Raw genomic sequence first — 20,080 nt, 5'->3', positions numbered from 1 at the left:
ATTAAATTCTGAATCTTTACTGATCACTGAACTGAATTCTTCTTGACTTATGGGAAAAGAAACCAAAACATATGCAAAGCATCAGATTCTTTCAGTTTGTTAAAATTAATTTCTTTATTTTATTTGCCTCACCCCCCCGGGAACTGTGGGAGGTGTGGGTTTCTCTCTATAACATTGTAAGTTTATCCTGCAAAGTTCCCTGAGATAATGTTTTTATTTGGCGCTATAAAAATAAAATTGAATTGAACTGAATTGAAGGTAAGAAAACATAAAATATAATAAAGGATTGTGCTGGTGAGATAAATAAAACCTAAATGTCATTCTGAGGATATTTCACCAATAAAAAAATCAATGAGATGTCGTCATAGTGGTGATAATTATTTATTAGGAGGTTAAAAAAAATGTGTATAAAATATAAAAAATAGGAGATATATATATTATCCAACAATAAACATAACAATCTAATGCGTCTACACTTGTATGTTTATTCTGATGGTGATAATAATGTTAGTAATGTATTAAAGTTATGTTGCCAGTTTGATTTTTGTTGATTGTGCAGTGATTCATTTTCCCAGAAGCCACTGTTCAGCTCAGCGGAGACAGGCTTCAACAGCCGAGGCAGAACCATTTCATATATTAGTGTTACATTTGTGGAATAACTTGCCGTGGAGTTTGGGAGGTAACTGGGATTTTTCAAACACGTTTATAAGATGTTATCTGAGCTTATAGATTATGAAACTCACAGTTCACAAACTAATTAAAAGGGAATCAAGTTTGCAAAAGTCCAGCCTCACCTCTGTCTGGAGGAAGCGAACCTGCTCCTTCACCTGAGGTCAACAGATTTATTGCAAAAGGGGAAACTTTAATATGAATTTCATCATATTATTTTTTCATTGTTTAACAAATTATACACTGAAATATAAGATAATAATTATAAACAGTAAATGCATATTTGCATAACAATTAAATAAGTAAAAACAGCATAATCACTTCAGCACACAGATGTTGCCTTTGTTGACAAACCACAGTCCGAAGACCACGAGATTACAGATTTTATTGTAACAGGTGGGTGAGAGGATAAAAAAACACAGTAAAACTTGCCAAATCAATTAAATAATTTTAACATGAAGAATAAAACAACAGATTAAATGATCAGTAAGGTCTCCAGACAGGCTCATCCCCTCGTACAGAAAGACACGCCCCCTCAATATAATTGGTCAGTGCTGTGACGACGTTTCTGTCCTCCCCTGTGGTTTGGAGCGGTTGGTTGGGTCCGTAATAAAAGCTGCCAGGCTGGAACGCACCACTGTGGCTCAGTGGAGGGGGAGGGGGAGAAGACAGGTAGGAGCTGTAAGGAGGAGGCTGGGTGGAGTAGGGGAGGGCAGGTAGGTGGTGCATTCTGGGATTTGGAGTGAAAGAGGAAGTCAGAGAGGTCACGTGGCCGAAGAATGACGGCTCACTGGTCCACAGAGAGGAGGAGAAGGATCGACAGTCTGGAGAGAGAAAGAAATCATGTCTGCCTCAGGTTCCTGCCAGAACTTTCGACCGTATGTCACCATGTTCTTCCTCGGGAGATGGATTTTGCCTATTCCTTTGTTTTAATTTGTACATTTAGATTTTACCCATAAATATGATGCATTATTATTACTAAAACTATACACTTGTGTAAAGTACTGTAAGAAGTAACTAGATCATTAATAATCAGCGTAAAATACACCAGTTCAAGTTTGACCTGATTTAAAAAAGAACAGGTATTTGAATTTCATCCCTGCTTTCATACCTGATGATGGAGTGCTGCTGCTGGAAGCCCTGAACACCCCTGACTTCACCTCCTTCTGCCTCTGTCCTGAGAGAGAGAAGAAGAAAATGAGTCTGACTGAAAGCTTGGAAAAAACCATCACATCGCCACCGCCGGTGTGCACTTACGTCGTGGCAGTCGCGGCCCATCCACAGTAATCTTGATGGCTCTGTGAAGGGTGGCGATCTGAGGGGGCGAGGTCAGCACATTGATAGAGAGAGTGAAACTCTTACCTAAAAAAACACAGACACACACACACACACACACATTCAGAGCAAAATTATAGTAGGTTTAATAAAAGCTATTAAAGGTAAACAACAAATCTTAGTTATACAGGATGACATGGTTTAGTGGCTTTAACAGGTTGTTTACAGTCAGATACTATTTTAAATCTGTACAGCATCGCTATGTTACCTTTACTCATCATTCCCTCAAGAACTGTGGTTTTTTGTGTTTTATAAATAAACAAAAAGTCCATGATAGCTTATTGACAAGTAAGTTACAAGGCAAAGCCCCCCATACTGGAGGGCAGCTGACGAGACAAAATGAAGAGAATGGCTTTGAACGGTATTGAAAGTATGAAAACCAATAGAGGAGAAAAAATGAGGATGATATGGCGCCGTCCTGTCTTCACATGCTGAACTGCTGATGAACCACTTTAAAACGTTCCACACATTTATGTGTATGAAGACTGTTATCAGGACTGTATCTGTCCACCCACCTCTCCCGCTGCGGCCTATGAAGCGGAGGTCGTTGAACTGGGCATAACCTTGCTTCATGGTCGCTGTGGCGTTGCGCAGCTCAGCGCTGGCGTTGTCGTCGTTGCCAGCCATCACTGTGACGACCACGCCGTCTGGCACGTCATTGCCCAGGGCAACCACCTGGAGGATGGAGAAACTTTAGTGTCAGTTCCTAGCAAAAGAGATCTGTGCAGAGCCTGGAAGGATAAAGTCAGAGCAAAACGTCCCATAGATAGATAGATAAATTGACTGATTACAGTGAAGGCTCTCGGCAGGGTCTTGTTACACCTCCAGTGCTGCGGCAGGCTGCTGCAGAGGAAGTTTGGGCTGTCAGTCTGTACCAGGCCTCTGGGGGGATCTGTGCTGCGCTGGTGGAGGGGTCGGACCTCCTGGTTGTCCAGCTGGAGGTCAGTGGGCGATGGTGCTGGTCGACGCTTCACCACAGGATCTGATGGGGGAAAAATAAGGGGAACGACTTTTTTTTTTAAACCTTTCTCACTTTCTCTATATTTATTTCCTCTGAAATGTCGACCACATCAGTCTTTATTTAATTCCTTAGTATTCTAACTCTTTACACATTGGATTTCACTGAAAATGATTAAAGAGCACATCCACATTTACACTTTAAACATATGTTAGCAAGTGAGGATGACTGGAGTTGTTTTGAAGGCAAAGAGGACTCACAGCAAATACTGATTTAATTGTTTTGGGGTTTTTATTTATTTATTTTTTTTTGGTCACTGAACTTCATATGAAGTTATCTGTCAAAAATAATCTCTTAAAACTACTCATTATTTTTAAAGCAGCCTCACTTTGCTTTTAGTGCCTAAAACATGCACATTATGATTTCCTGCAGGAACTGGAACAGAACTGTACAAAGAAAGAACTGTTCACTCTGGTGTGATTAAACTCTCAAGACTCGCAAACCTTAAAATACTGGATTGTAAAATGATCATTTCTGAAAGATGTCCTGAATTTTGCCTTAAAGTTTGACGTTTTAAACGTGTGAAACTGAAACATGACGTATTTAAATTAATTAAATTGCACTGAACTGGCAGCTAAACAATTATTAACGAGTAAATAAAAAGTGTTAGAAAAGTGTTAAAGTGATTACTTACTGGTTACTTGTACAGAGGATGCTGTTTACCTTCATCCCTCTTTTACTCGATATTTTTCACCGGAATAAAACGTGAAATATTTTAACAATGGGCGAGAGGCTGTTTTTGACCAGAAATGATAGAAAACTCAAAGTACCACAAACCCGCGCGTCCGATATTCACATACGTCATCAGACCGCGCCGTAAATCTAACAAACAAAAGTATCAGCGGTGGCAGCGTCTTTTCTGAACGACTTTGGTGAGAGTTTAGACTCATTTTAACGCTTTCTCCGTGTCTTCGGCTCTCCTCCTCCTCCTCCCCCTCCTCCTCCTCCTCCACCTCCACCTCCACCGCCTTTTCCTCCACCTCCTCCTCCTCCTGTCTCCTCTCTGTTTTCTGCATTGTGTTTTATTCACCACAGTGTTTGAATAGGAGGGAACTGCTCTGTGTTATCATTCACATTTTACTGCCGGAACGGAAGTTACTGCGGTCACACCACCTGTGTGTGTGTGTGTGTGTGTGTGTGTGTGTGTGTGTGTGTGTGTGTGTGTGTGTGTGTGTGTGTGTGTGTGTGTTGATTTGCCTCAGGTCTGTTCTGCTATCTTGTTATTTTAGGCTGACTGATTTTTTTGTTGTTGTATTGTTTTAGATAAATCATCCAAGAATACCTTTTGTTGACACTGACCATTCACCATCAGTATGCACAGGAACACTTTTTGTTTGGATTTCACACAAGTTTTATTTTGCATGTTATTTTACTTTTGTTCTAGCTTCTCAGTTATGAGGATTTGCTGATTTTTCTTTGTCTTATGTGACAGTAAAATGAATATCTCTGGGTTTTGCACTGATGGTTGGAAACATTTTTCACCACTGTCTGTCATTTTCTAAACCAAATGATGAATTGATTTAGTCAAAAAATAATTGGCATATTAATAAATGATGATGCTAATAATGATGATACTATTTTGGTGCATTAATAAAGCACCAAATAATGATTGTTACAAGTGAGAATATATATATATATATATATATATATATATATATATATATATTAGGCATGTTGCTGCAAGAAAGGTGTCTCTAGAGATCAAATATTGATATTGAGCATGATTCATTTACTGATATACAACACATAATGTCTGGAAATGCAGATTATATACATGTGGTGCGATGGTGAGGTAAAATAATTCTTCAGTTAGTTTTGATTCCTGGTTTAATGCAGCTCTGTGTCTTTGTTTTGCTCATGTCATCAGGTTGGATGTGGTTATGAGCAGTCCCATGGCTGGCTCCACCGCCTCCAGCTCTAAAGACCGTCCGGCTTCCAGGACCAGTTTCATCCCAGAACTACAGAGCATGATGTGAGACACACAAACACACAGACACACACCAAACTCACCCCAGTACAGCATCGGGCTGGTGCTGCTGAACAGACTGTTTGAAGCCATAGAAACCTGTTTAACAAATGACAGAGCCACAATAACCAGACTGAGAGGTGTTTTGGCTAATGACACTTTTCCAAAACCAAACCATAAAACTGAAACACAGGTGTGATAAAACAACCCACAACCCTTTATTTCTCTACAGTAATTCACTAAAATCATACTCAGAATAATAGTAAAAAGCCGTTTATCTGACAAAATATAAGTTTAAGTAAGAATGTTGTTTTTGGTGTAATGTAAAACATAATAACATAACAAGAAATCTAAAATGCTTAGTGCCGTAGAAAGAGCAGAAACAGAAGTGCATGAAAGAAATATTACAGTAGCATCATCCCCCATTTCAGGTAATGTCACTAGATTTTCAGTTCACTAAACATTTTTGGCTCCAAAACTGACGACCAGTTGATTAAAAATCCTCAATAATGTTCCAAACATACTTAAGCAGCAGGCAGTCGCTCTCTGTCGCATTAAAGGTAATAAACACAAAGTCAATCTGAAATTAATGGCCACATTTTTATCTGTCTTGACAGTAGAGCTGAAACAATTTATCCATTAATCGATCAGTTGTAAGACAGAAAATTAATCTGCATCATTTACGACCTTTTGAGGTAAAGTTGAGCTAATTTGACCTCGTCCCGGATTCTCAGTTAGGAGGATTTTCTGCTTTTCTTTGTCTGATGTGACAGTGAAATGAATATCTTTGGGTTTTGGACTGATGGTCATTTGCAGCAGGAGAAACACAAAAACTATTGTATAATTTAATGAATGAATAAATTAACTGATTTTTGAGGCTTTAGGTTCAAACATGTTTATCAAAAGAAGAAATCGATTAGGAAATAATCTTCTGGAGCCATGAATAGACATTGAAGAAAAAGGTAGTTGTACGGTTTCAGTAACTGTAAATGAAACAATAACATTACATAAATTTTGCACTTAATTTACACTGTTGCTAAGATTTGACTTTTTCTATCTGCACAAGAAAGAAATGCATGTAATTGCTTTTCTGCCACAAATTCCATAATTTTTCAAAAGACGGTGCCTAAATGCTGCGACCTCCCCTCAGTGTGAGTGTGTGTGTTTTGTGGTACTCACCTTGGGTTGTGTGCGGGCTGCAGAGATGTGTTGTTGGTGGTCAGAGAGGCTGAAACCCAACTAAACCCCAAACCCTAAAACCTAAAACCAACGCTCAGCCTGAGGCCAACCTGCCCACATCCCCAAACCAAAGCCCCGCTCACCTGTGTGACTGACAGCTGCAGACAGCCAATCAGCTGCTCCCAATAAGGGTGGGCACACAGCAGTGACAAGGGGGTGGGGGGGGCGTCAGGTGTTTGTATGTGACAGGCAGAGAACAGGTGGAGAGACGGAGGGGATGAGAAGAAATGAGAAAAGGAAAGAGCTTCAGGATGTGGCTTTAGCTTCGACTGCCATCGTGGAAGTGGCTTGTCTGGATGCAAATTGAGGTTTGACCAGACCTTGGTCAAAGTATGTGGCCTGTCGACTTCAGTGTGTTCGAGTGTGTGTGTGTGTGTGCGTGAGGCAGATGGAGACAGAGAGAGAGAGATGTTTGTGAGCCCTGCTTTTACTGTTAAATAGAAGAAAAGAATAGAGCGAGAATATAAAGTATAAAGTGAGCAGTGAGCACCACTGACGCTGACAAAACAAAGGCAAAAACCTTTTAATATAAACACTTAGAGGCGTTAAAAAGCTGTGACTGATTATCACCTGCAGACTTCACTGTTTCAGAGGATGAAAATCTGCTTCTCTCTGCTTTATTCTTAACACGTGAACGTTTTGTGTCTGTGTGTTTTCCAGGTTCGCTCTGGGAGACGCTCGCAGGCCTCTGCACGAGACAGCAGCTCTGGTGGAGGACATTGTACACACGCAGCTCATCACTATGGTAACACACGCTTGTACACAGTCGTAATGGGGATAATGAGCTGTCTCCATGGAGAGAAATTAGACTTAATAACTGTGATGAATCTATATTTCATGATCTACAAATAAAAACAAGATTTACAAATGTGTCTGTAATTTGTGACAAAGGCATCGTCCAATCCAGAGTCAAAGCCACATGACCCTGGAATATTCCATGTAAAACGAAATATGGTAATTATTGTTTAATCATAACAATCTGTTTAATCTTAATGGATTAAATACATCAATCTGTGCACATATGATAGAATATCATGATAATTTTAAATATTTATCTGCACAGGAAGCTTTGGCTCTCAAAAACAAATTTGATCAAATTTCTGAAGGTAAAGTTGTCTATATATGTTTAAAATACTGAACATTGTGTCACATTTGTTCCAACTGTTTTGTATTTATTTGTGGATTGGACAATGCATTTGTGAATTACCCACAAACACATTATACATTTTATTTTGTAGATCATAAAACATTCCTGCTTTTTAAAAGGTTCTGTACTTTGACAGATTTTTGTGATTTACTTTATGCCAAAAAATACAAAATTAGAACAAAATATATAAGACAAAATATTCATTTTGTTGTCATTGTGATAAACTTTAGAAGCATGAAAGCAGTAAACGTCTGATAACAGCCACATTATCCTCTTCTCTCTGAACCTTTGACTGACACAAACATTAATGCAACTGAGGGATGCTAATTCGTCTGATGTGATTGGTTTATTCATCAGCTGCATCAGGCCTGCGAGGGGGCCGCTCTCCGTGGTTCGAGGGTCATTTCTGCTGAGGACATCCTGTTCCTGATGAGGAGGGACAAGGTGAGCAGAACACGCAGAAAAAAACTCACTAAATACACAAAACGTCACGTATCGATTAAAATATTCAAAATATTTGAGTCGTAGCTTTGACAGAAAGAATCTCTTTCTCTCTCTGTGTGTCTGCCTCCAGAGGAAGGTGGCGAGGTTATTAAAATATCTCCAGTTCAGAGATTATAAATCAAAGCTACTCAAATCTCTTGAGGACGAAGAGGCGCCACAGGAAACAGGTACAGACACTCTGACACATGGTGTACGAACCTGGGATCAGTTTTACTAAAAAGACAATTTAAAAACAGTTGCAGTGGTTTTATTTGTCCCGTGTGTTTGCAGACAGGTGGGGTGCTTCAGGTGCTTCAGCTGCCGCGGGTGGCGTTGCCGGTGGTAACCAGCGGAGGCAGCGATTGGCCCAGGATTTCCTGGTGTGGATGGATCAGACCGGAGAACTCCTGTCATTAGCCGAGCGACAAGAAGTCGACCCCGTCAAACAGGAGAGGATGGAGGTCAGAGTGTGGTGATCACGTTGTTCTGGAGACAACGGTAAATTCACACCTGATGATGATGATGATGATGATGATTGTTTACTGTGTATGTGTTCTTCGTCTTTGTATCTTCAGCGTTTAGAGCGTCAGACTCGGACTATGGACCAGGCTCAGTACTCGGAGTTCTGTGAGAGTCGACAGCTCAGCTTCGGTAAGAAACCAAAGGATTTCTGTTTTCAGTGGAAAATTCTAAATGCTAGAGCTCTTTAGAGCAGCATTTTTATTATCACTGTAATCTGTTTTATAATCTTATTTATTTGTATTTATTTATTTAATTTTCTTCTGTAGTCTAATTATTTATTGATGAATTGATTGATTGTTCAGTTTAGAAAATGTCAGAAAATTGTGTTAAATACCCGTCACAGTTTCCCAGAATCCAAATCATCTTTGAGTCACTTTTATCCAACCAAAACCCCCAAAGATATTCAGGTTCCAGTGATAAATAAATCAGAGAAAGCAGCTCACGCTCACTATTTGACTAATTGATTCATTGTAATTGATAACGGTTTCAGCACTAAACCCACTACATGAACTTCATGTAGTGTGAAATGTCACGTTTGCTGTACATTTATGATTCTTTATTTCACATGAAGACCCTGAAGGAGCCATGAAGTCCCATGACCCAGCCCGTGGGGGGGCATTTTAAAAATAGTACCAAAACTACACAGAGCTAATTATGAATGTGTGTGTGAATGGGTGAATGTTGTGATAAGCGGTTGTTCAGACTAGAAAAGTGCCGTATAAATGCAGACTGTTGTGTATTTGCTGTGTGTGTCTGTGATTCCAGCTAAGAAAGCGTCAAAGTTTCGGGACTGGCTGGACTGCAGCAGTTTGGAGCTGAAACCCAACAGCATCACCATGGAGATCCTGTCATACCTGGCCTATGAGACGGTCGCCCAGGTAACGTGTTCACTCATGGTGTCCTGTTATGGTGTCATGTCTCTGTCTGTGTTAAAAACTCTTCAGCGTCTCCTGTTTCTTTGTCGCTCTCCCTCAGATCGTGGACTTGTCTCTGTTGGTAAAGCAGGAAATGACAGCCAAGACCAATCCCATCAGTCATGTGATCTCTGCCAGTTACATTCACTACAACACACACACTGAGGTACACACACACACTCTCCTGTATAGCATGTCCTTTTCACTTATACCAGGGTTATATACCTTATACCCCCGTTTTTCTCTCCATCAGGTAAAGAAGGATCCAGACTCACCTGAGGCCACTCCCCCCTCCACCCCAGGCTCCTCCCACCCATCCAAGCCCCTCCCACAGGGTAACGGCAGTTTGGACGGCCGAGCGAGACAGAGGAAACGCAAAAAGGTGTGTGTGCTGGCTGCAGTCCTCAAACTGGTTGTTTTTAGGTTCGATTGTCTTTAATCAGCACAGAAGATAATCACAGAGAGATCATGACACAACACCAAATGTAACAGTGTAGTTTTCAGTCTTGTTCAGGGATGGAAACAGGGGTTCGTCAGTGTTCAGGGTTTTGTCTCTCCATGCCGGCAACAGTCAGAGCCAGAGGCTGATTGTTTTCAGGTTGTCAGTCTGTCCCATTGTCGTGAACACGATGTCTCAGTAATGTGTTGACAAAAGTTCTTCAAATTTCGTAAAAAATTGAAAAAACTGAACTCTAAGATGGACTGATTAGGTGTGGATGGCTAAAGGTTAAAGGTCAAAGTCAGGGTGACCTCACGAAACACTTTTTAGCCATAACTCAAAACTTCACACAGCAATTATGACAAGGTTTCACACAAATGGATAATATTTTATATGACTCTGGATAAACAGGGATGTTATCTGAATCTGAGTGGTGGGGGCAGACAACTGTGAGGCAGCAATTCTAGTTTTAAATATATTCACAAGCTCTTATTCAGGTATATTTTATGTCTCTACACGATGATAGAAATGTTGCTGCAAAGCCTTCCTCACACCACCAATAATATCTGTCTGCTGGAAAGATAACAAATCCCCATCATGTGTAGTTTGTGTTAAACTTTAGGTGGATGTCTACTGTTTGTTCACAGAGGAAGCGACAGGATGTTGGTGTCCTGTCCTGCATTAACACAGTATTTTGTGTTTCAGAGCTGTCCGGCTACAGTGGAACCTCCCAGTGGAGCCATCCAGCCCTGTCACATCAGAGAGGCCATTAGAAGATACAACTACAGACACACAGTAAGTACACACAGCCTTAAGCATTACACTGATCAGGCTACATTCAAAAGCTACTTGACACATTTTTGCACAGGCACACTAAACAATAGATATCACACTATATCCTCTTCTTTAAGTATAGGCTTTAATAGTTTCAAGATACAGTTCTCTCTACTGTTATTGCAGTAATTCAGTGTGAATCCCTGCTCTCTTTCTCTCAGAGTGCTTATTGGAGGAGTGGGATGGCCTTCCTCGCCTGCTGAGGACTATTACAGTATCAGACACATTCTTGCACACATCTGAATATGTATTTTTTTTGCTCCATTGTTGTAATAAAAGGTTTTCAGTTTATAAATTTTGCAGGTTGGACTCAGCTTTGTTAAAATATCAGGTTACACTTGTGTAATATCTACTCCAGGAAACGCTTACTGCAAGATCGTCATTGTTGAAAAGAAACTTTATTGGTCACTAATACAGAAACACAAGGAACTACTGAGCATGCTCAAAACTCAGCTTGTGACATCATAGCAACATGAGCACATGGAGGCGGGGCTAATCTCTGGAATTGCCGCAACAATTGAAAAATGACAAAGGTTTAGTACGACGACTCGGAGCGGCTGTTCACTTGACACCAGCGTCTCCATGATGAGTATTTGTGCAGCGTGTGTGTATGAATGTGTGATTAGCGTGTGTTGCTCAGTATTTCTGAGCACTGTTGAGCAGTGACTCCCTCTCCATCAGCAGCTCTCCATATCTCTGCTGGAGTTCTCTCTCTCTCTCCATCTGTCTCTCCACGTCCTCCCGCAGAGCCTAAAACACACACACACACATTGTGTCTCAGACAGTCTGTGGTCACGCAAAAAGATAATCTGACAGCATCATCCAGAGATGGTGATAATTAGATTGTGTATCAGTGTACACATGTAACCCCACCAAGCTACCTGTGAATTTTTCAGAACAGTTAAAAAAAAAAAAAGAAAATATATAGAAAAACATTGTGGTGGGGTGGAAGAAATACATAAGACCTTTTTAAATTACACTGAAGGCTTTTTAAGACCTGCTCTAAATATAATGCAGTACAGTGACAATGCTGTCAGCTAGTTAGTACCTAATAAAATGAGAACTGAGCATATGATCATCAGGTCAGAAAATTTTGGAAACTGATCATCACAAGTTCAGAGCCCAAGGTGAACAAAAGAAAAAAATGAAATTGTTCAATAAGTTAGAGCCAACAGCTGTAATGATCGATCATTTAATATATCAACTAATTGATTAACTGACTTTAGAAGTGAATAAACCTTTTGGTCAATATATCGGTGTGATGAGAGTAGAAGTTGTTGGAAATGAGACCAACTGATTATACACCTGTTCAGTGGTTGGTTGGTTAGTGTTGGTGCGTGCGTGTTGGTGTGTGTGTGTGTGCGTGCGTGTGTGCGTGTTGGGGTGTGGGTGTGTGGGTGCGCGTGTGCGTGTGTGTTTTACCGCTTGTCTCCTGGGAATGGCGGTGTCTTCTTGTTTCTTCAGCTGAGTGAAGGTCTGGAGCTCTGTGGCTGCCTGCTCCACCTAGTGCACACAAGCATAACAGCAGTTTTCATTACAGGATGACGTTCACCACATTAATTTACAGCCTGCGGGGAAACCTTCTACCATCTAGTCAAATACTGATTATTCATCAACTCAATTTTCAGTCAGTTTCTCTGCATCTTTCAGCAAAATCTTCAGGAGTAAGAAACTGAGAAGGATTTAACAAAATTCAGAAAACGTACGGATGCAAACTAAATTTATGCTCAGAGTGAAGATTAAATAAGGAAACGTCCTTGTTGTTGAAGTGAATCTCTGCAGTGTTCAGTACCTGTTCCCAGAGTTCGTTGTGCTGCTTCAGGAGCCCCAGCGCTCTGGACTGAAACCCTCCCAGCAGGATTTTGAGTTTCTTCTCCAGCTTAGCTGCTCTCCTGGCCTCTGCTGTCATGTGACCACGGTTCACCTGCAGGGAGATGGATACACAGAGCTCTTGAGTGATTACAGGATGGGTTTTTACAGGTGTAGCCTTTTCAAAAAAGGCAATTAACTTTTTATGCATTTCTGTAGTTTCTCACATCTAGTTTTTTCTCAAAGCTTTCAATACGGTCCTTCTTTGATGCCAGGTTAGCTCTGGTGTATCTGTTCTGACCAGGTAGATATAACACCTGCAGAAAGAGAGAGACAGATGAATAAACAGGTACAGAACAAAGGCTGGTTTAATGTGAGGAGGAGGGTAGTTGAAGGCAGCCTACCCCTAGGGCCAAATGGTCCTCTTTGGCTGAATCCAAGTGTCCACCTTCTGGACTTGCAGACTGAGCCCTTGCTGACTTTTGTCATATGTACCCTGACCCTGTCAATCATTTCAAAGTATTTTTCTGGATGGTTCTAAAATGCACGGCATTGAAATTTACATAGTAACCTTAACTGATCTGGAATGTGCAGTATATATTCCTTTTGCATGAGCTGCCAAACACAATATTATATCAATTTACAGGTTATTACAAATCCAATTTAATCAGCCTGTTCATATTCTGTAAATATGAAATCTTTCTACATCAATAAACCTATAAAACAAAGAGCAAATGCCTTCAAACTCTGACTGTGAAAGTGTGTGTGATGCCTTCAAGGACTTCCCTGGAAAAGTCTGCAAGTACAGTTAAGTCTTAACATTTGGATTCAGCCTCCGACTTTGTTTTGTGGGACAAAGGGATGCTTACCTGTCCGTAGCATTCCTCCCACACCTGGCTGTAGGCCTCCATGCTGAGATCACCGTGGCCCATCCCTGTCTTCACCACCTCCATTTCTGCTGCCAGTATTGCTTTAGCCTGTTCATTAACATGCCACACAGGTACACAACTGGTTACACTGCTCAGTTTCTCATTCACACACATGCAAACCATGTTTTTATGATTAAAGCAATCAGTTGATTAACCAAATACTCCACAACAATTCTGCTAATCAATGAATTGTTTGAATAATTTTCCATGTGAGTAACAATGATGTTTGTGTGTGTGTTACCTGCTCCATCTCCTCTGTGCTGACTGGCTTGTAGGAGTGTGTTTCCAGGTAAGCTATATGTGATGCGTTGTTAGATGTGGAGGTGGGGCCTCTGTTTTTGCCACGCTGCAGTTGATTGGCTGCGTTGGCCGATGGATGGTGCAAGCAGTCGTGGTGCAGCATGGTGATCATTTCCTGTTTGATGAGCTCCTCGGCCAACTGGAGGTCAGGGAGCGGCTCTATGGAGGCGGGACGGAGGACGGACTCGTTTACCTGCAGAGACAGATGTTGACGAACTGAATCATCGTGCTGACACAAACATTTATCATCCACCTGGAGGAAAAGACTCAACACTATACCAAGACAAATCATGATTATTAATATGAACATTCATTATTTGTAATATCTAATATAATTAAATAAAAAGTACAAAAGGAAACTTATATAACAACCTCAAGAATAAATAAAGAAAAATTTTAGGTTTTATCACAACATGTAGTTCCAGGGCAGAACACAGACAAATCTCACTGAATGGAAATGTAATGTGACTGTGCTGAAAGATAGGGTGTCCTAAATTTTATGGTAAAGAATTTAAAATTTTGTGTGAAGTGAAAGATTGTTTTATTATACTGTGACTGGGCACAAAAACCTTCAGAGAAACACACACTGTCCTGTTATATTTTGTCAAAATGTCTGGTGTTAACTATAGGAAGGGAGTGTGTGTGTGTTACCTCAGTAGGTCTGGGGAGATTCCTCTGAACAGCAGTGTGTCGCAGCTTCAGCTCCTTCTCTCTTTCAGCCTCCCGTACAGCCTGACACACACACACACACACGCAAGCATTATTTTAACAACAGAGGCACAAATGAGCATAAATTTGGCTTTATGTCACAGAGATCTGAAGTGCTATGATGCTGTTTGTGCATTTGTGTGAGAGAATTTGTGTGCATACCTGCTTGCGTGCTTCTATATCAGCTGAGTCCTCAACAAACCCGGTGTCCATTTCTGTTTCTTCCAGCTCTTTCTCTGCGTTTTCTGGAAGAACGATCTCAAAGTCGTTCTTGGGAACAGGAAGTGACAGCAGGCCCTGCCTCAGCTGCTGCAGGCTCTCTCTTTGCTGTTTGTGGAGGAGAGAGACAACGGTAAATTTGCAGTTGATTCATTGACTAATTTATCATCATTATAGGTATAAAATACAAAACCTGTAATTTGACAGTGGCCTCTTCTTTAATACTGTGTCTCTACAGTCCTACATGTGTATGATGAGTGTGTTTACCATGTGTTTAGCGTATGCAGGGTCAGCCAGCTGCTCCTCACTGTTAATATTCAGTTTGTCTCTCAGGGGTGTACGGCCAGGGGTCAAACCTGGGGTCACAGCCCCACGTGGTGTCATCCCTCCTCCAGCTTGAGGAGTCATGCTCTCTGACCCCTGACCTGGTCCAGGAGTTCTGTTAGAGATGACGTGACCATGAATGTTAGCATGTACAGAATCAGCTGGTTTGTTAAGTCAGTGTATGGTGTTCTATCAGAGCAGAGCTGAAAGCGTCATTAACCTGAAGGGTGTGCTGAGAACAGTGTTGGGTGTCTGTATCTGCTGGCGCTGAGGCGTCACTCCACTGAAGTCGCTCTCGTGCAGCGGAGTGTTCAGGCCTCCCTTCAGAGGGGTGTCGATGTTTGTCAGAGCCATCAGGTTCTGGGCTTCCTGAAAACACAGACACACACAAACAGTGAGTATGTGATAGAGAAGCCAAACAAAAAAACTAAAGATTAGCCTGTGCTAACACATCCAGAGCGTGTGTTTACAGCGTCCAGGTGTTGTGTGTATCTTTGTACCTGTAGTATCCTGTCCTGGACAGCAGGGGTGCGAGGGGTGCGCAGTCCTGTTGTCATGGTGTTGGTCACGCTGTACTCTGACAGGAGGGTGGACGAGGCTGAGTTGCCGCTTTCGCTCTCCTCAGCTGCTTGACGGGCGACCTCACTGGCGACACCTAATTTGACGACTTCCTCCAGCTCAGCGTCACTGATCTGTGAGAAAATGGAAATAAATACAGAGTCTGGTAAAAATAAAAAGGACCAATTAAAAATATGGTTGATCAAACATTAAAATTAAAGCATAAAGATTGGTAACCTGTGGCGCAGGTAAAACCAGCTTGGAACGTTTTTTGGTGAACTCGGCCACCCCGCTGGTTTGGAGGATGGCAGACGGCAGATCGCTCTCTTTCTTCTTCTTTATCTTCTGTTTATCTTTCTTTCTCTCCCTCTCCTCACGCTCACTACGCGCGCACACACACACACACACACACACACACACAGATTATGAATGAAAACCATAACATTATAGCATTACAGCGTCCAGTCTCATGCTCATTAGGTATTTGTGTTTCTCGTTTAACGTTGTATTTGTGTATATGAAGTCGTGTAGTAGTGACTGTTGTGTTCTTTTGTATCAAACCCTTTTGCATGTGCTCCCATGTTACCCAAACTGTGTGCAAGTATAAAACATAGTAAATTAAGTTACTGACTTGCGTAGTTCTCCATCCAAGTGCTGCTGTCTGAGTCGTTTGAAGTTTGGCTCCAGAGCGTTGTATTGCTCCATGCTAGTGTCATAGAAACCCTGCAAGTTAAAAGTCAACAATTAATACTGTAGTTTACAACAGTAACGTGGAGCTTTAGTTGATGTTGTGGATTCTGTTCATTTAAACAATTAGTAATACTTGATAATATTGTACTATTGCCCAGCTCTAGTTACCTGTGCAGGTTTCTTTTCAAAGGGGATCTCAGCGTTGTAGTCCACTCCTCTCTTCTTCTTCCTCTTCTTCTGAACATCGATTCCTGCTGCTCTCAGCTCCCTGCGCTTCTGCAGAGCAGCCAGCCGTCTGCAGCAAGATGCAAGTTACATTAAGTCCAGTATAACTACTTTTACAGTATGTTAGCAGCTAATAAGCTAGAAACCTGACAAAATATCTTACAACAAACAAAAAAGTCCTGTCAAAGTCTGTGTGTGTTTGCGTGTGTATGAACTCGGTCTGACCTGGCTTCCTCCAGCTGTTTCTCTCTGGCCTTCCTCTTGGCTTTCTTGCCCTGGGTGTTGGCCAGTCGAGCCCTGGCCTCTGACAGCATCTCCAGCTCATCTACAGACAGTGAGACAGACAGACAAAGACACACACACAGATACAATTAATAAACAATTAATTTAGTTTGTTGAGACACAAATGGGTGTTAGGTTTAAAAAGCTGTCTGCAACAGCCACAAACATTGAAGAACCAATAAGACCTTCCAGATGATTGCTGCACACTATGTTCTTCTCAAGAGCAAATGAAAACTAACGATCACTACTAGAAATTAAAAAATGCAATAAGAACAGATAAGTAAATATTCTATGGACCAGGAGGAAAATTCTGTCTCTTGAATCAGATAACATTAAAACAAAAATGTCTGGAAAAGTTAACCTCTCTATGATTGTCTGTGACAGTATTGAGTATTGTACCTTCGTCCATATCCACAGGGTCGGGTCTGGCAGGTTTAGTTTCAGGATTAGGGTCGATCTCTCCTGGTTTTAACTTCCTGGGGTCATCTCCCACTTCCTCCTCATTGTCTCTTTGTGCTGCCTTGTCTCTAAACGCGCACACAGACATGATAATACATATAAATTATGAAGCAACAACATTTCCAAATATCTGAAACTACTTAATGGTTTTAACAGAAAATTCAAAGTGCTTCAGACATTGCACAGCAAATTCTCCTTCTCAACTACAGGTGGATTGTGTGGGTGTAATATATCAAAAAATCTGGTTCATTTAGCATAGTGTTATGTCATTGGACCGTACAGCAGGTATTCGTAGTGCTCCAGACACTGGGCAGCAGTGCGTCCTATGATCGGAGCGATGGTCCTCCACTGTGTGGGCATCAGCTTGGCCAGATGAAGCAGCTTCTCCTCCTCTTCTCTGGACCATTCTGTCTTCTTGATGCTGGGGTCCAACCACTCGTACCTGCAGACAGACACAAATCCAAGGCATATCACCTTTAATTAATCAGGTAAACTGATTGATCTCTTTTTCAAGAGACACTCCTGCACAGCAGAACAAATATGTACAGTGAGAAGATCAACAACTTCAGGAACAATCAGAGACATTTCTAAAAAAAAAAAAATTAAATTCATCCAAATGAGTTTCACAGTTGGTTGTAAGCCATTTCATGTCTCTGTATCAGACTCACCATCTGGCTTTACACTGTTTGGCAGACTTGCGGTGCAGCAGGGAGGCGATACGAGACCACTGGTTTTTCCCATATTTCATCACCGCTGCCTTGAGGATCTCATCCTGAATAAATGGACAGATAAGGAAAGGGAGACAAAATAATTAGGAGTGTTAATATTTCCAAGCCTTTGATCCAACCACAATAATTTGTTGCTGAGCCCCTATTGGCCCCCACTATACATGTTACTTTCAACATTTCTCCACGTACCCAAAAATCCACCAGTGCTGTGGCTGATCTGAAATTAACAGTTGCTCAAACATTTTTTAATGGATTTTTTTTAAGAATAATGTCATAAATTTACTGTTACCAGCTTTTAAACTGTGAATATTTTCCAGTTGTCTAGTTTTCTGTGATGGTAGACTTTACATTTTTATATTTTTGACAGCTGGTCAGCCAATAAAAGCAATTACAATATGTTAACTGGGGCTTCAGGGAATAATGATGGGAATTCTTCACCATTTTCTAACATTTTACCCACTGAACATCAACTGACTACTAAAGAAAACTGTGAAAACAGTTGATAATGAAAATAAGTATTGCTTGCAGTCATACAGTTCTCCAATGATTAAACAAGTCTACCTTGCCTCGAGTTTTCTGTGTTAATAACACATGAAAACATGGAGAAAATGAAAGAAATCTGATAAACCTCAACTTTCCCTGCTCAGTGTGCACACCAAATTTTTTTTTTTTGTCATACTGCACAAACTTTTTCATTGTGCTTGGCATAATTCCTATTCTTGTACAATGTCTACCCCAGTATGCATGTATATATGATTGGATTTATGTATATTTACAATAATAATTTATGGCCTCGGGATAGGGAGACAGCTACTAAGAATTAACTAAAAATTTCATTGCATCGACAACTGGTTTATTTCTGCACATGACATTAAAGTCTTTGAATTTACAACAAATGAACTTGATATAAATTAAAACAGTTAATAACTTAAAGTTAATTTTTGAGAATGAATCCATCTAAGGCTGCATGCTCAGATGTCCGATACATTTGCAATCAATCAAATTCTATAGAGCCAATGCAGCAATCGTGTGGTTTCTGGGGGCCTGAACATTTACCCGCTTCGCCAGGTTGGCAATCAAGCTCTGACTCAAACATCATGAACACAGATAATTAATCACAGATACTTCTGTGACTGTCTTAACTACGGCGGACACAACTTCACAGCAACATGAACTACACTGTTCTGACACAGTCTGCAGGAACACCAATGAACCGAACTTGCTAAGCGAGCTAAGTTAGCAGCTAGCTTCATGCTAACAAACACCAGTAGGTTTACTATAGCTTGTTAGCATCGAGCTAACGCTGCTAGCCATGTAAACACGTACCTCAGTGTTGCGCCAGACGCCTCCTTTTATCATGATACGCGGCATCTTGGCGGCGGGTTGCGCTCTCTCCCTTCGGCAGAAGTGCTACAGCGGACTCTCGGCCTGAGCTGGACACAGGGGCCGTTACACACTTTCACTGAAACAAACAAAAACTTCAACAACGACGACTGCGACGGACCAACGAACGTGCGCTCCGCCGGAAACTTGCGTCGCAGAATTCAACGGGTCTGCCGAAGTGCATTGTGGGTATTGTGCGACGGGCGTTATGACGAAATATGTCCCCCCCGTCGATTAGTGTTTCCTCGGTACTCCATCAGTAGCCTAATTTTATCCTGATGTCCAACTAGTCGTTTTTAAACTTAATCCAACTAGTTAGCTCCGATGCCGAAACATAAACTACTCTAAACCGTGAATCCAGCCGCAGAGGGCAGCGGTTCATGGGACACTATATATAACGACTTTCTACGTAACACCTGTACACATTAAATCCTCAATGAATGCTTTGTTTTCAGTCTTTTTTTAAATACAGATACAGTATACAGTACATTTGCCAACAAAGAAGAATCTAAATGTTCCTGCCGTTTGGTGTTCACTCAATTTTGACAAGGTAAATGAAATAAAATGAAATGAATGCACACATGATGATAAAATCAAAAGAAATAACACAACATGAATAGGTTATCATTTAACACTGTAATATGCTAGTGATCGAAAGACAAGCCTTCACAACCAGCTGTCATACTTCATGTATTATAGTTACTTCACTACATTAGCTTTTCATTGTGGTTGTTGATATATTAGGAATAACATACAGAACACAGATCACACAGGTCAAACAGGTCATTTTTCATGTTGCTTATGTAGTTGCAGTATTATGTAATATTCACTCATCAGGGCGCCTCTATTGTTGTTATTCAAACTCATTGTTAATGCAATTGCGCAATCCAATAAATCTCA

At 41.0% G+C, this 20,080-nt stretch overlaps 3 protein-coding genes across 3 annotated transcripts; 1 reads left to right on the top strand and 2 right to left on the bottom strand.

The window, feature by feature from the left end:
- Positions 1-81: 81 nt before the first annotated feature.
- Positions 82-3,808, bottom strand: runx2a (RUNX family transcription factor 2a). The gene is made up of 6 exons (XM_071479907.1): positions 3,657-3,808; positions 2,796-2,986; positions 2,520-2,679; positions 1,927-2,031; positions 1,781-1,846; positions 82-1,493 (listed from the first exon to the last, which is right to left on the bottom strand). Exons 3-6 carry the CDS (start codon positions 2,629-2,631, stop codon positions 1,153-1,155), a joined length of 624 nt encoding a protein of 207 aa, XP_071336008.1. The 5' UTR covers positions 2,632-2,679; positions 2,796-2,986; positions 3,657-3,808; the 3' UTR covers positions 82-1,152.
- supt3h (SPT3 homolog, SAGA and STAGA complex component) lies at positions 3,783-10,861 on the top strand. Its single transcript, XM_071479905.1, has 12 exons — positions 3,783-3,894; positions 4,890-4,994; positions 6,888-6,972; positions 7,732-7,818; positions 7,949-8,045; positions 8,149-8,318; positions 8,433-8,508; positions 9,145-9,257; positions 9,355-9,459; positions 9,547-9,675; positions 10,438-10,527; positions 10,728-10,861. The coding sequence occupies exons 2-12, from the start codon at positions 4,903-4,905 to the stop codon at positions 10,767-10,769; spliced, it is 1,086 nt and encodes a 361-aa protein (XP_071336006.1). The 5' UTR covers positions 3,783-3,894; positions 4,890-4,902; the 3' UTR covers positions 10,770-10,861.
- Positions 10,862-10,945: 84 nt separating this feature from the next.
- On the bottom strand, positions 10,946-19,351 carry cdc5l (CDC5 cell division cycle 5-like (S. pombe)). Its single transcript, XM_071479900.1, has 19 exons — positions 19,124-19,351; positions 17,738-17,841; positions 17,350-17,511; positions 17,010-17,137; positions 16,554-16,653; positions 16,272-16,398; positions 16,045-16,136; positions 15,651-15,795; positions 15,356-15,547; positions 15,076-15,224; positions 14,799-14,970; positions 14,475-14,639; positions 14,256-14,336; positions 13,546-13,797; positions 13,245-13,352; positions 12,603-12,692; positions 12,359-12,490; positions 11,989-12,069; positions 10,946-11,316 (listed from the first exon to the last, which is right to left on the bottom strand). Exons 1-19 carry the CDS (start codon positions 19,166-19,168, stop codon positions 11,203-11,205), a joined length of 2,439 nt encoding a protein of 812 aa, XP_071336001.1. The 5' UTR covers positions 19,169-19,351; the 3' UTR covers positions 10,946-11,202.
- Between the last annotated feature and the right edge of the window lie 729 nt (positions 19,352-20,080).

Source organism: Trachinotus anak, unplaced genomic scaffold (assembly GCF_046630095.1).
Source record: "Trachinotus anak isolate AG129_WGS33_773 ecotype Australia unplaced genomic scaffold, CSIRO_AGI_Tana_v1 ptg000007l, whole genome shotgun sequence".
Lineage (NCBI taxonomy): Eukaryota > Metazoa > Chordata > Actinopteri > Carangiformes > Carangidae > Trachinotus > Trachinotus anak.
This window is presented reverse-complemented; position numbering and strand designations above follow the sequence as displayed.